At 45.5% G+C, this 15,884-nt stretch overlaps 1 protein-coding gene across 3 annotated transcripts in view; it reads left to right on the top strand.

Annotated features, from left to right (window-relative positions):
• The window catches only part of RNF130 (ring finger protein 130), a 52,991-nt gene extending 38,032 nt beyond the window's left edge, over positions 1-14,959 (top strand). For 2 of the 3 annotated variants that reach the window (XM_068697779.1, XM_068697776.1), the window contains one exon: positions 8,420-14,959. In XM_068697779.1, the coding sequence (XP_068553880.1) occupies positions 8,420-8,529 (110 nt within the window). In that variant the 3' untranslated portion in view covers positions 8,530-14,959. Of the gene's footprint in view, positions 1-2,365; positions 2,565-8,419 lie in introns of those variants that run through there. The other variant, XM_068697775.1, reaches the window with a different exon arrangement.
• The last annotated feature ends 925 nt before the right edge of the window (positions 14,960-15,884 follow it).

The raw sequence follows: 15,884 nt of genomic DNA, 5'->3' as shown, positions 1-15,884 counted from the left end.
TTAGTTTGCACACTTCCAGAAACAGAAAAAAAGGTGTTTTTTTAAGATATAAAACTATCTTTTTACTGATAGGAGAGGGAGAGAGATAAGCAATGCATATACTCCCATTTCTTCTATCTTCTATGGATATAGCAGACCAGTCTTCTGACCTTTCCTTTTATATGCTTAAGAATTACATTCAAAGGAGTACTTCAGTGTCCAAGCATTCTTAATTTTTATGGGCTCCCTCCACTGCCTTCCTTTGGACAGGCTGGACAAGAAATTACTCTAGCACATGACTTTCTTTTTTTTTTTATTTGTAGTTCTGTGTGTGGGCAAGTATAAATCTGTTCTGCAGATACATTAGCTAGGTACATCTAATTGTTTTCCTTTTAGATGTAAAAAACATCTGGACTCATTATATAGATAAATAGATATATTCAACGAGGCTATCTCTCCTGTACAGCATGGAAATGTAGTTTTATAATGTAGTTTTATAAACATAATTTCCACTTTTTGTTTTTTTTGAGATGAGAGGGTTTTTTTTGTTTTGTTTTGTTTTTTTAACACTATGACCCTCAAAGTATAAGGTGTCCTTCTCAGCAGGATGGAAACATGTCTAGTAGTCTCCAGTGTAAAATTTTTGGACAGTCTCAAGCTAGTCTTCAGGAAAGAGCTATAATAAGTTCAGGTCTTCAAGATTTTGTTTATCAGGAATCTTTGTTTACCACTAATCTGCAAATCTTCATTTTTCTCCTCTTTTCAGATGCTAATTCCAAAAGGGCTTAATGGAGAAAAGTTTTAGAATTTCAAATAGCCTAATCAAATATTCTGGTTGCTTTTCTCATATGTCAAAATCCTGAAACTGCAACTATCTGTGTGCAAGTTGGCACTGTAGCTGTAGCTGAACACTGCTAATCTGCACTGCAGAATAGCTTGGGAAATCTTGGAGCAAGATCAGCAGTGTCCATGCGAAACAGGAATATCTGTGTTCTTGGGCACATCGTTAGGAAGAAGACAAAGGAGTTGTAGTCTGTGTAGTATCCATGTAGTTCATCCTGCTATGGGTACTCACAGGAACTGCATTTCTCCTTTCCATTGCAGCTCTTCTTTTTGTTGTCTGTTGCTCAATCAGCTCTGCTCTATTTTTACTGAAAGGGCAAGCTTCCTCTGACAGCGTTAGGGTTTCCCGAGAAGTGTTTTCACAGTGATGCTCCCTTAATAGAAAAAAAAGAGTATGCTGATGTAATGAGAGCTGCTTTCGACAGTGATAAGAATGAAAATAAGAGTATATACATGCTTGAGACACTCAAGAAAACTGCCAGTAGCAGAAACCAGAGCTGTTAAGAAAAAAAAAAAAAAAAGCTTCTATAGATAACAACAGCTATCTAGCTTGTAGCCTTTAACTTAACAGCTTTTTGACTGAATCCTTTGAGATTTAAGTGGCCTCCCCAACTGCTGCTAGGTTCCGCTACTCATTTTAGACAGTGCAGAATGTGTGCATGCCACTAACTTGTTGGTTCACTGAAACTTTGTGTTCACCAGTGCCAGACAAAGCACTTCCCTTGCTGAATATCATGCCAACTATGTGGCAGCTCTCACAGTGATATCCATTAAATATAATAGCATACCTGCTTTTTATGCTGTGCTTCTCCATATAAAAAGCAATGCTGACATACCCTACATCTGTTATGACGTTTTAAGAGGAAGCTGAGGGTTTTTTCTTGCCAGAAAATGACATTTGCAAGAATAAGGCCATGTAATAGGCTGATACAAATAACAGGTGCCAAGTATTTTATAAAACTAACCTAAAAACTTGTCCTGATCCTTTCTTTCAATGTTGCTCCCATAGCTTAAACACACTTGTTCAGGGCAATCATTCTGGAGTTGTGTATATACACATATTTATCTGCATATATGCGTGTGTGTACACACAAATATGTATTTTTAAACAGTTCCTGATAAAACTAAACATCGTCTAAGTGATAATAAGGGGCAACTACTTTCTCTTGGTCTCATAATATTTATGGACTGTTAGTATTAAATGATTTAGGTAGTGATTTAAAGGAGGGAAAAAAAATCCCACTTTGTTTCTTAGGCAATGGGCAGAAATGACTGCATACCTGTGTTTTCAAGTCCCAAAAGTTGAAGTGTTGGACAGCACTACTTAGAGAAAGTTTTCATTTGCAGATGGAGTTTCCTCAAAACTTGCTCAAACCTCTTGCCATGTTGGCAGTTTTACTGATCCTGTAAGAATGATGTAATGAGTACTGACCTCTTAATGCTATAGCCTTGTATAATTAATCATTTCTCACGAACTTTTTTTTTAAGTATTGGCAATATTAACTTTAAGATAACTATTTGTACTTTTTTTTCTGCCCCACAGAGCAGAATGGTATTGAAGAAATGTTTTCCGGACGATTGCCTTGGAGAGAGACACCTATTTTTATGCATCATTTATCGATCATGCAGCAGCACAAGCATTTATTTAGTACATTCTATTTTTTCATAAAATTTGCTGATGCCAAAGCTTTGTATTAAGGAAAAAAGTGGAGAAATAAATGAACTTTAATTATGAAATCTTACTCTGTGAGTTTTATTTTTCATGGACTTTGTCTAAGTGTTGTTTGACAGCCCCTTGCAAATTCTGTAAGGTGTTTCATTTCTTTTATATAATTGCATCTCTGCAGTTCTGTATTCTGCTCCTTTTGTTTTGGGACACCATGCTAACAAGACCGACACTGTGTGAGATTTCCACTTATGATGCTATCCAGCACTGGAGTGACTAACAAGTATTAGTACTTGCTGCATGCCAGCTTGGTAGGGGAAAGAAGCTGGGCCAAGCATTCTGGTATATACCAGGCTTACATCGAATACAACGGAGGTTTGATATGAAATAAAAACATTCTTTCCTGTTCTCCTCATATAACACTCCTGTGCCGCCCTGGGAGGATTGCAGTATGATTTCTTCTTAGGGTCAGACACTGGTGAAGGTTCGCAGTAGCTTTTCTTGAGAAACAAATCAAACTTTCCTGTCTGTTACCTTCACCCCACCTTTTCTGTTAAAGGTGAAGCTAATCTAAACCATTTCTTCCTTCCCAATGCTAAGTGAAAAGATACCACTTTCCCCCTCGTCATCATTGAAACCTTCTTTCATATTAGCAATGGGGTTAGTCGGCGTTCAGTTTAGTACATGAAAGATTGATAACGGTCTTTGCTGTAATATAGAAACTCTTATGCAAACATGTCCCTTCTTGCTGTGTCGTCTTACTGGTGGGGAGGCATGGGGAAAACCTCCCTCATCTCCTGTCCTCATTAAGGCTGTTTCACACAAGTTTTCTTATGCAAGCAGAGTGTGAGTAATTTCACAACAGTCAGTTAAAGCATGCATATCTGATTCACAGCCAAATGCTAATATTTGAGTTAACGAGATGGATATGTGAAGGTAACGAGTGGTAAGGAAAATGTAACTGATAAAGTTAAAGCCTATTCTGAGTTTTGGGCGTGGGGTGTTTTGTTTTTCTGGTATCAAGATGTAGATATTTGAAACTTAATACTTTCTAATTTAATTAAATGAATTGAGGGGACCAATTTTACTGTAAAATTTAATTTTTTTATGTACTGGGAAATAGAAAATTTAATTTTATTTTTATGTATAGGCACTTTTAGAATCTAGGAACACAGCCAGAGTCTACATTAAAACAGTTGCTTAATTCTTATCTGTCCAGTAGGTTTTGGCTGAGAAGGCAACTTTTATAATTAAAAATGACGTATGTGATAGCTTCAGTACGCTTAATAGAATTATTTTTTTGTTGTGTCCTTGTGAAATTTTGAAAGAAACATGAAAACAATAGAGCAGTAAGTGTATTTTGAAAGAATGGAAAACCCCATTGTACTTAGGAGCAGAAAAACCTCAAGCATGCTGGGTCCGAAAACTGTTTCTTTGGAAAAAATATTTGTCAACTGAGCATTGTTGCCAAAAAGAAACAGGAATGAGGACAGAGCACAATTTAGGGTACAAAATAAAAGGGCTACTTTCTTTACCCACTTCTCAGCGCCAGCGGCATAATAGGTGAGTTTGTTAGTGCTTGTCTTCTGGAACAAAAATCCTCAAGTGCCTTTTAATGCAGTTGGGAGGGATGTGCAGGGAAAGCCTGAGCAGCGTGGTGACCCAGCTGCGAAGGGCACCACAAACATTTCCAGTTCACATTTCCTCTACAGAGCAGCAGCAGGATGAGAAGTTCAGTGATCTTGGGAGCAAAGTTCTTGGCAGGGCTTCTGCTGCATTTCCCTCCTTAGGGATCTAAATAACCTACGACCATATTTTTTTTTAATTTGTTTCGAGCCTCTAACAACTATCTCCACAAAATGTTAACAGATACAGACAGTATTTTCTAGGTTAACTGCAGGTCAGGCTAGAGATAAAGCTTAACCTGCTAATGAAATAAATACGTTCAAAGATGGACTGCACCATTACAAGATGCTCACTAACTTTTTTTTTTTTTTTTGCACTGGGTAGACACAAGAAGGAAATTCCCAAAGTTTTTGTTGTCTGCTATGCTTTCGGGTATCCATGTGTAAAAGTTGAATGACACATGCATAGTTTGTCGTAATAGTAATGGGAGGAAAGGAGAGGGTGGTCCCTTTGCCCAGGCATTGCAAAGAGAGCAAGACTGGGGTGACAGAGCAGTGTTACGTGTTATAGCTCAAGAGGGAGCAGCAATACCTTGCTAGACAGCGTGTTTCGAGGAAAGGATGCTTTATGAAATAATCCTGCTCTCTTCCTTAACCAACAGGGTGTATAAAACAGATTGTTTGAGATTGTGCTCTGTGTTTCCACATTAAGACGTTGCAATGCCAGACATGTGGAGGGACTGGAGCTTACGGCATAGGTGGCCCTGATTAGCAACCCTGAGGGTGTTACAATACTTTAAAATAGAAAGGTAACACCAGCTGATGCTTCCAGCTAATGCTACAGCAAGGCCTGGTGCAATTCCTGGCCTTCGTGTCTGCTTCTGTAGCATCTCATGGTAGGCACAGGGATAAATTCCAGGCTAGCAGGCCTTTGAGAACAACTTTGGGAACAGTTTGAGAACAACTCAAACTCAATTCAAGTTATCTGAAAAGTTCATTGTAACTGTACAACAGAGAATAGTGGTGGAGAGCACTGAGGAATTAATTTTCATTCATTAAAACTGAATGCTGACTTCTGGTTTGTTTCTTATACCTAAGGGATAAATCCTGATCTTGGTAAGTGCCAAATGGAAAGAGTGGGTTCATAAGCTGAATTTAGAGGTGTGGCTGTTTCTACTTGACCTTAAACTATATTTATTCAGTAAATGTATCCTGTAGACTAATGCTGTATTTTTAAACAATGGCTAGCAGTTCTCTGCATTAAGAGAAAAAAGAAATCACACTGGGCAAGGTGCTAGTGTGTGAACTCCCCCTGGCTTCTTGCAAACAAGAACTGGCCAGAGCCCCTGCGAGTGGTGCTGGCTGAGGGGGCGATGGGTTCAGAGCCTTCTCCACCTCCTGCTATTTGGCTAGGAGATGAGCAGAGCTGGGTCGCTTTGCCCTGCTGACGCTGCTTCCCTCTCTGGAAAATGCGGGTGATGATACCGATCTGGTTAGTGGAGCACCTGCAGGTCTGTGGAAAAGCACCAAGCAGCAGCTGGAAGCTTAGCACCTGGGGGTAGCCTTGGCATGTTGTGGTGTCCCGCCTAGCCTGCCCTCCTTGTGATGCCTGGAAATGCACGTCCCTGCTCACAGAGGGTTAGCAACGTGTTTGTTGCCGGTGGGCTTTTCTGTGGGAGATGGGAAAAAAACTGCCTAAGCATTAAAAAATATATATATCTGATTTAACAAACTGAGTAAGGAGGAGTGTATTGTTTTGGTGTCCTTTATCTAAGAGAAGGTAGGTAGGTTGCATGCTGACGTGTTTTTTTTTTTTGTTTTGTTTTAAAAAAACATGTTTAGAAATGTTGTCTAGTATGCTCATAATCCTTGTGAAAGTAGTAATAAGACTACTTTCTCTGGAAAAAAAATTACATGATTCAGGTGCTTTCAAAATAAAGGGGGTGAGGCGGTCGTAACATTAAGAAAAAGGATGAATGATGTGTCCTGAAGGTGGTATGAAAGCAAAGCAGTCTGTATCTGCATGAAACCATGCAGCCTCCCTGGAACTGGGGGGGCTGACTTTCTTTTGCCAAGAGCCCAGAAGACATCACACTAAAGAATTTTGGAGGTGTTGGATATACAGTGCCTTTTTCCAGATTAATTTAAAAAGTTGGTTGTCAGATGACCTGTCTGACTGTTGATTGAATCTCTCCCTCGAATCAGTTAGAGTGGAAGTCTCCCCACACACAGAGGAAATGACTGCCTCAGCTGTCTGCTTCCTAAGCCCTTGTTTGAATCTCATGTAATAAAAACAAAAGCAGCACCGAGCTTTTAGAATCCTCTTTGTTTTGTTTCAGCATTGGCTGTGAGGTGTGTAACATTTCAGCGGGTGGAGAAAAGGGAGATAAAACATGCAATACTCATGGTTTATTTCAACAGCGAGCTGAGACTCACTCATCACAAATAAAATGATCCTGACCCATAACACAGTGCGGAAGAATTTTGAAATCAGTTTTATCCGCTACAATTCCAAAATAGAGTGGGTTTTTTGTTTGTTTTGTGTTGTTTTTTGTTGTTGTTGTTTGAAGGTAGACTGATACCATCTGAAGGTCATAGTTCCAAGTCAATGTTCAAAAAAATATATATATTTTTTTTTCAATTAAGCACTGTCCAGTTCTAGAAACCTTTAAGTCTGGGACACCGTTCAAACTTAGGCGCGTGTTCATGATATGCTACTGACCACTTCTGCAAAGTACATGCCAAGATAATATGCTTCCTCCAAATGCCTGCATATGCGCTCCTATACAATGAAACCTCTTGTTTCAGTTAATTGTGAGATCAAAAATTAATTAATTACCTTTGAGAGCTTCCAATTCTCAGTGAGAATGGCAGAATGAATCTCTGCGGTAGCTTTTAGGGGTAGAAGGCAGAGGTTCAGAGCATGGCTAGGAAATTGGCAGTAGACATGTTGCACATGTGATTACTACTCTAGCTGTTTGTTTTTTTAATCCTAACAATGACTTTTTTTCTTTTCTGAGACTCTCTTTTGGGGTGAGCAGGGAAGGAGGAAAAGCTGTCAAGGACGGTAGCAGCTGAATTCTTCCCTTGTACCTTCTGTAAGCTCTTTGTTTTGGAACAGCATGGGCTGGTCCCAAAATTTGACAAAGAAAGGATTTAAGCACCTAAATTCCATCAAGACTAAAGATGCAATCCCCTAAGCTTCTTGCTCCACTGGTGCCTGAAGCTGGAGGCACCTTAGTTTGCTCAGTGCCTTCTTGATGAACTTGGAAGCTTTTCAGTTGCCTCGAATTTGGCTGGCGTGGATGCCTGGTGTATTGTTATCTAAGCAGCCTTGCTCCCAGCTAATCCCAGCTGGGATCGAGAAACCAGGTAATGAAATGTTTTGGCTGAGGGCCTGATCTGATAGATGCTTCCAGAGAAAACCTAGTGTAGGCCAGCAGGGCTGGGCTCCTCGCAAGCTACATCTGGAGGGGGTTGGGGCTTCTTGGGTTCTGTGTGAGGAAACACGTGGGTGCCTCTGTCAAGATTTCTGCCTTGCAGTGTAGGACACGGGGCACCTACCAAAGGTTTCTGGTTTTCTGGAGGAAAACCTGCTTCATGAGGCCGTAAACGAGCAGCAAGGCGCGGTGCGAAACTCGGGCCTGCCCCGGCCTTGCTCTGACTTGACCTGTCTTATCTGGGAGCGCCATTTGCGGCGGGGTTCGTGCATATGGAAAGCAGCACTTGGAACTGGCAGGGTGTGGAGGGAGGCAAATCCCTGCAGCACCGCAGGGGGAGATCCAAAATGGTAACTGTATGGCACGAAGGTGAGGTCGGCCAACGGTGAGGTGCACCTCACAGGTTGAGGTTGTGGGGCCACAACCCCATGGCCAGGCCCTCAGAGGGACACGGTGGATGTAACGTTTGTGTTTAAACTGGTAACTCCTGAGGAAGATATTTGGCATCAGCCAGGGCTTTTGTGGCCACTGCTCCTCACCCTGAGCTGGGACGTGACAGGAGAGGGCAGCAGGGCTGGCCCTGTCACCAGAGCCTCTTTCAGCTCAGTGTCTGGCAGTACCAAATAAATGCTTATTTTCCAGGTGCCTCTTCCTGCACGGGAGGGCGAGGCCGTGCAGGCTGGGATCTCTCCCAAGCTCTCCTTTGCGAACTGTCCCATGCTCCTGTTGTTGGTTTGCATGAAGAGGGCGGCCTTGCTGGCCACATGTGCTGTGTTTGTGGTCAGAACCCGTGTGTGAGGATGCTTTGCTCGGTTCTTACGTTGTCCGTGTGTGTTCCTAACAAGGTTTTGTTCTACCTCTTGTAGGCAGCCACTTCTTTCATCGCAATTCTCTGTCCCCGCGAAGTCTGGTCTACGAGAGCGAATTCTCAACGATCGAGCCCGCTTTGGACATGTATGACGAGAACAAAACCTGAAAGGAATCCAGATTCCTTCTTGGCCCTTTTTCCGTTGTTTTCATTTCTCATTCCTATTGTTGTGTACTCTTTCCATGGATCTCCTTTGTCTGAAGAAGAGCTGCTTTTTCCAGAACACAAGCCCGCCTTCTAGATCGCAGAGATGAAGACCAGCTGCGGTGGTTTCTGAGGGTGGCTTCTCCGAGCGTGCGCCAGCAAGGTTGTCTGATGGAAATGGCTGAGTAACAGCATGGGGAGCTGTGTCGGCCCAGCCGCGGCGATGCAGAGGAGGCTTTGCGGTGGTCCTAAGAGTTTGTTTTGTACTGCGAATGCGTCTCTTCAATAGGCGTCTGCTGTTTCCGTTTTTTAATCGTCCGGATAGTTGGGCAGCGTCAGAAAGGGAACTAGTTGCAGAGGAGATGGCCAGTGACTGGTAAAAGCACTCCGTATATCTCGGTCAGTCCATAACCTTACTGTGAAATATCCCCTTCCGAGAGGGACCTTTACAAGTGCATTGAGTTTCCTACAACCCGCTCACCCCTGGGCAATAGCAAGCCAGTCTGACATTAAACCTGCAGAGAGGCCCTGCATTTGCAGAAAGGTTTCAAGGAACTTGATGCTTCCATTTTTTTCTCCATTTCTATTGAAGCAGGAGGAAAGTGGCCTAACAGAATATATTTTTGGTCCTTCCGTGTGCTCCAGTCAAGTGAGTCTCTTTCTACAGAGAGGACATTGACAGAACCAGCACTTGATCTACCTGAAAATCGTTAGACTTCTTGAAATATGCAGGAATCTAATTAGCTGTCTTTCTCGCTTTACTTTTTTTGGGGGGGAGGTTAAAAAATCCACCAAACTTTTCACTAGGATTTTTAAAAGCCAGCGTGTTGGCATTACACAGAGAAGCAAAGAGGTAAGCTTCTTATCCCATTCTCCCATTGAGATCTTCAACAGTTAAATAAAACACGTTCTCTAAGCTGTGCCCCTTCCACTGCCATCAGTAATGTGAATGCAGAAAGCAGAAGAATAAAGGAAAGCAGCAACCGCTTTGAGACTTGGCAGGAAAATCCATTTTTACCAGAGTGTGCCAGAAGCAGTGGGGAAACGAAGATTGTTTTCAAGCTTCTGAAAACGCGGAGATGGACAGCGCGAGGGAGAACCTCTGGAGTTCAGTCCGTGGTGCTCCCCAGGTGAGCAGACGTGGAGAAGTGAGAGGTGCTGCTTCACCGTTTCCTCCTGGACGATGCGTGGCTGTTTAATGGATGTTAACGTTGTCTCCATTGCAGTCTAAGTTACTGTAGATGTAGAAATGCATTTGTGTCCTTGTAATGTGAAACACAGCTTCACTCTGTATAGGAAACTTGAGAAATCAGTAAGCCAAAAAGAAAGGTAAGACATACCCTTCCGTGCTTTAATTTTGTCAGCTTTTGCTAAAAGCGGGGGAAATTCCCCTGCTTTGTTTTTTCTTTTTATTGTGTAAGTCTGCTTGACATATATCCTTACCTGAAGTGTGGTTCGGCTGTGTCTTTTACACAGATGTTGAAGAGAAAAAAGCCCAGCTCTGTAAAATGAGGAAACGATCCTATTCGCAGAGCATGCCTTGACTTCTGTTGCTGTGCATCAGTTTCATTTAATCTGATAATTCAAGAACGGGCGGTGTGAAGTCTAGAGAGCTTTTTCCCGTAAAACCCACATTTCCATTTACCATGTGCACTTTTATTGCGATTCAGCTAACCCTAGAAATACGCTTACGCCCTGAGCTTTTTCAGAGCACAGCTTTAACACCCGCTTTGCCCTGCCAAGCTGTGAGGCTGTGTGAAGGCGGCAGGAAGCAGCAGCCTGGTTCTTACCCTGGGGCAGGTCGGTTGCTTTTCTCGCCCCGGGCCTGGGCAAAGCCCCTGGTGGCACCCGGCACACACAGGCTGGGACACGGCAGGCGGCAGCTGAGCAAGCCTGGCTTCCATCACTGCGTCTGCCAGGTGGCGGCGGGCAGGGAGCTTCCGAAAACAAGCACCCGAAAGAAAAATCACTGTCGCTCGAGGGTGTTACAGGGCTTGTTTGTGGTCGGGTTACAGAAAGCTGTACAGGGGTGTTTGTGGTTAAATCAAGTAGCACCAGCTGGGGATGCCAGCGTGTTGTGCTGCAGCTCCCAGCGCGGAGCTGCTGGAGTGGGGTTTTGGTGGGATGGGATGCTGGGGGCATGGGAGCTCCCAGCAAGTCCTGGGCCAGCTGGCTGCAGGGGGTTCCCAAAACCAAGAGGACTTCCCCATGGCATATTTTTCCCAGGAAGAAGTGAGCCCGAGTGATGCCTCCCGGCCTCGTGCCGCATGGCAGGGTATTTTCAACCCTAGCTTTACCATCAGCGCCCCAGCAAGCAGGGGAAGAAACGGCAGAAACCCACCCGCACTGCTCCAAGGAGGCTTTTGGGGAAGCACCATCGAGCCTGCGAGGCGAGCTGCTTGCTGGCACCCATGGGTGCTGCCGACCAGCGGCATTGCTGGGCTGCCTGGGGACGACTCCGCAAGCCTCTGACCGCCAAAGCTGCGAGCACGGAAAGTCTCCCCCCTCACTGCTTCCTGTTTTGTTTTTGCTTTGGTCGGTATGGGGTGGTTTGGTGGTTTGGTTCCTTTCTTTGAACAGAACTGGCCACTTCGCACCCGCTGCGTGTCAGAGTGGCAGAGAGCAGCCCGAAAGCCGATGGAAATCAAAATAAGCGTTAACAAATGCAAAGCCCCAAAAGGCAAATGAATAAATAATGTCACCTGTGCTTTGTTAAATCTGCTTATTTCCAAACTAGCTAAATTTTAATGGGGGCGGGGGGCAAGGTTTGCCTCTGATCGGGACGCTTGGGGGTCTGGCACAGCAATCTAAAGTTGGGTTAGTGCCGGAGCGGAGTCAGTGAGCGGAGAGGCAGCTGGAGCTGACGATCAGAATTTGATGTTGTGGATTTGGAAAATCTTGCAGCACTGGAAACGTTAAAAGCCAGTTCGAGCAATTGATCCCTCCGCGCGTGCTGGGACAGGCCGTACCAGGCACTCTTGTACTTAGTCATAGTTAGGATGGAAAAGAGGCAGCACAGCAGCATGGGTGATTTTTTTTGGGCTGTGCTGCTCCGTTTGAGGTTTTCCTTTTAATATTAATCAGTATATTAAAAAAAAGCTTGATGAGCATCGTTGTTCTTGTTCTGCTGCAGTGGTGCTGTGTACGGTCGAGTCATTTCATAGAAGTCAGATATACGGCGATCTACCAAGAACTGTAGGTGTCAGTAACTTGGAAAATGATTTTTAAGGTTAAAAAAAAACAAAGTGTTTTTACCAGAAAACATTAATTTTATGACTTCTACTTACAAAAAATGCTTTTATCTCAAAGTATTTCCCTAAGCTGTCTAAACCCTAGCACCTCACCTTCCCTTTCCCCACCCCACATCTCCTGTTTTACGAAAGTTTTGCATGTTTCCCATAAGACATTTGTAAAATCGAGGTTTGCTTGTGTTCTTAGAGGATAACCGACGGTTAAAAAAACAGACTGTAAGTGTGCTTTTTACCTATAATGCTAACATTAAATATTAAATTTGAAGCATGATAAAATTTACTTAATGCCATTTACGATTACTCCCCACAGTAAGCTCACGTGCTGGTGCCTGTTTGCGCTGCCCCCCTTGCTTCTAGGATGCTTGCCTCGGCACGTGGGGATGATTTAGGAATAGCCGGATATCCTACATAAGCCAAAGAAGGACATGGTAGTTAAATAAATCTGTTTAGGACCGTTCTGTGAGACTTCTGCGCATCTGTTTTGTTTGAAGACGCTGATGTGAAGCAGTGCGAAGGCCTGGCAGAGCCGAGGCTTGGTCATAACCGCAGGAGGAGGGAGGGCACCAGGGCTGAGCGCACACTTAGGGCAGCTCTGCGGCGTGGTTAGCGGGGCGTGAATTGACCAAGCTGTTAAAAATACATAAATACTTTGCTTAGCTAATAGCCGTGTGGTTTTACAACCAAGAAAGTCGCACGGCACCGCACACGCCGAGGGATGAGAATGGGAGCCCCCGCGCTGCTCCCAGCCCGGAGGTCCCCAGCAGCGCCCTGAGCTTCACCGGCGACGCTTTGGCTCCTTTTCCACCCCCCCGTTGCACATCCACGTGTGGCCTAATTTTCCACCCCTAGCCATGCAGAAGAGCGCGTGCTGTGCCGTGACAGCTTGCATATGTGTTGTTATATTTAAAAATACCTTCGCTGCTTTTCTTTCGCTGCCAGGCTTGCTGCACTGCAGAGCGCTGCTGCCAGGGCAGGCTGGGCTCCGGCTGAGCAGGGGAGGTTTGGGGAGGGGAAGGTGCTCCAGTTAACTGGGCTGAGGGGAGGTCAGGAGGGAAACAGGCTTCTTCAGGCTACTGCACAGTTCTGCTTTGTTTCAATTATCTTGGAAAAAATCAAGAAAAGTGTGGTGCCCCCCCTCCTGTATCCGCCTGCCTGATGGTGATACGTGGATGAGTGGAAGTGGACCCTCGGGTTGCGCAGTGATGGCTGGATGTTTGTTGTTTGTGCAACAGGAACATCCACAGCCTCCAGGTGTGCAGGACCAATGGTACAAAGTGTTGCCCAGACATAGTCCTGTCCCCAAAGAGTTATAATTAAGTATAAATATTCCTGCAAAGTCGGAAGTGCATAGAGGGGTTTGTTAAAAGTTGGAGCTATTCAGAGTGATTTCGTTGCAAGGCTGAGGTATAACTTGAGTTAGCATCACACAGCCCAAAGATCTGCTAGGAGACATCGTCTGTCTCCCAAAATCCCTCCCCAGGTGGCCCAGTGGCCCCTGCAGCAGTGCCTGCAGTGAGCTGCGAGCTTCCCGCAGCAGTGCCCCCAGGGGTGAGCAGCTTTTGACTTTGCCCTGGGGTTGGCGTTGCACCTTGCTCTGCTGTGCCATTTGCCTTTTTTTGCTGCTTCCTACATGCTCCAGGGCTTGGCATCCCCCCAAGAAGGCAAACCCCATCCATTCCAGCTGGTGGCCAGGTCTGCTCTCGCTGTGCCTGGGTCTGTGACCCTCTGGCTGTCCCAGGCAGTACAGGCTGTATGAGCCCTGCCTGTGCTGGAACCATGCAGCAAACACAGCTCAGCACAGCTCTCATGCCCCAGCACAGGACATTTTGAGGTTCAAAACACAGTCGATGCTCTGTGGTGTTCTAAAACCAGCCAAATTTAATCTCAGTGTCTTTGGGGCCATTACAGCAAAGCTATAGTGCTTTCAGAACTGTGCTGGTGAAGTCAGGGACGCTTCATATTTGAGAGGTCTGGCTGAGCAGTTTGTTGTAACTCAGAGAACATTCCTGCGGACGAAGAGCTAGCTGTGATTGCTTCCAGCCCCCACTGACACTGGATGTGCCACTCCAGGCTCCACCTTGAGCCAGCTCTCTGTATTGCCAAACCCAGCAGTTAACCACTTACTGAAGTAGTCCAACCCTCCAACCCTCCCAGTGGACACTGGGCTAATGCTGGAATGATTTTTTCCTCCCCTCTCCCCTTTCTTTGAAGCAGTACCAAAGCGAGGTCTCTGCAGCTGCAGGGTAGAGAACAGGGGAGCAGAAGGGGAGATGCTGCCTGGATGCTCTCTCCCTGTGGTCACGGTGAATAAAGCTTGTCTGACCTGTCCTAAATTATACTTGCAGTGTTACACACGTGGAGTCCCGATATGCTTTGACAGAGCCTCGCATATCCCGGGCAGCATCTGCCCTCACAATGTGATGCTTGGTGAAGGGCACCGCATGCCAGTGCCGCCTGGCTGGCCCAAACCTGTGCTTGTGCTGCAGGAAGAAAAGCCCACGTCTGCAGGTAGATGTTTTCCACCCCGAATGTCTAGACTGAAATCTCGGGGCTGGTAGGAGCTGTCGCACTAGTCCTGTAAATGGGAGATGGTGACAGCAGCTCTGCTCAGCCGGTCAGACCTGCTGCAGTCTCCAAGTAGCTGTAAAGCACTAAAAGCCTCTCTGTAGGACCGTGTTTGTTTGGGATCACCCGTTTGAGACCATGGCTAACTACGCACAGCATCCACTGAAACGGGGTCATTTTATTCCGGCAGCAGAAAGGGTTTGGGACTGCCTTTGGGACTGGGGCACTGCAGCGAACAGAAAAAAAAAAAAAAAAAAAAAACAGACAATTTGTGTACGTGTAAAACGAAAAGTCTAATCCAGCTGGCTTGATGCAAGGCGGCACAACACGGTGTGAACACAACCTGAAAACGGCAGCAGCTGCCACGGGTCCGGCAACGTGACACCGTGCTGAGTGTCACATCACTCGGGCCCTTGCGAGAGGGTAGCTTGAGAGCTGCGGGACTGGGTGACATATTTTGATGTAAGTATAACACTGTATCGTAGTTACGTGGTATATGCCCATTATGTTAATAGTGTATACCTATTAGTTAGGGTTTGCTAATGTACTACATTTCAATAAAAAGCAATTTAAAAGTACTACGTTTGTGAGCTTGGTGTCTCTCAAAGTACAGGAGGCTGAGAGCATCGCACAGGAACTTCAGCGCAGACTTCACAGGGTACTGTGGAACAGCACTGCTAAAAGATCCATTTTCAGAGAACATTTTCCTACTCTATAGAAAACACCGATTTATTTTTCTATACCACTGCCTAGAAATCTGAGGCCATTAAAAGCCCCATGGCTCAAAGTGGCACATTACCATCTAGAAAACACCAGCCCATGTTCTCAAACCATTTTCCACCTGGAAGGTGCCAAGCTGCCCCCAGTCCCAGGGTGTGTGGGGCAGCGTTTGAGCATCTCCCCGTCACCCACTGCCCCAGGGACCTGCCCCATGCTCGGCCCCTTCCCACAGCAGATCCAGCATTGAAAAGCCAGCAGCACACTGCTCCCACACAGAGCCATGCTATCACGATGAAAGCAGAGCCTTGAACGCTCAGCCAGCTAATAAATATTTATATTACAGTAGTGCACAAAGGCTCCAGCCGGGATTAGGGCAGTGCGCTAACACCGAGGATAAATCATCCCAGGGCTGAAGGATTGATGGCCTAAGGAAAACACGGCATTCCCGCCTTCCTGGGAGCCTGGCAGTAAGCACGGGGATGGTAGCCGCCAATATTTTCTGCTGTTGTGACACTTTTGGAATTCGTGGGGAGATTCTCTGATGATTATTGAAACAAAAACAGCGGCCAAGAACCAGGGAAGCACCGTGCCTCCTGCTCCACTGCTGCAGGGACCCACTGCGGGCTTGAGTGCCAGCCACGATGGGCTCCAGATCTGCCAAAGGAAAGGATCAGAATGAAGCCAGCAGCCAGGAGGAGGTGCAGGGTCGAGCCTGAGCCACCAGAGGTGCTCAGGAAAAGGGTAAATGTCCTCACTTCTCCCCAAAGCAGCGGTGGAACCGCC

The sequence above is a fragment of the Anas acuta genome, chromosome 14 (genome assembly GCF_963932015.1).
Source record: "Anas acuta chromosome 14, bAnaAcu1.1, whole genome shotgun sequence".
NCBI classification, from domain to species: Eukaryota; Metazoa; Chordata; class Aves; order Anseriformes; family Anatidae; genus Anas; species Anas acuta.
This window is presented reverse-complemented; position numbering and strand designations above follow the sequence as displayed.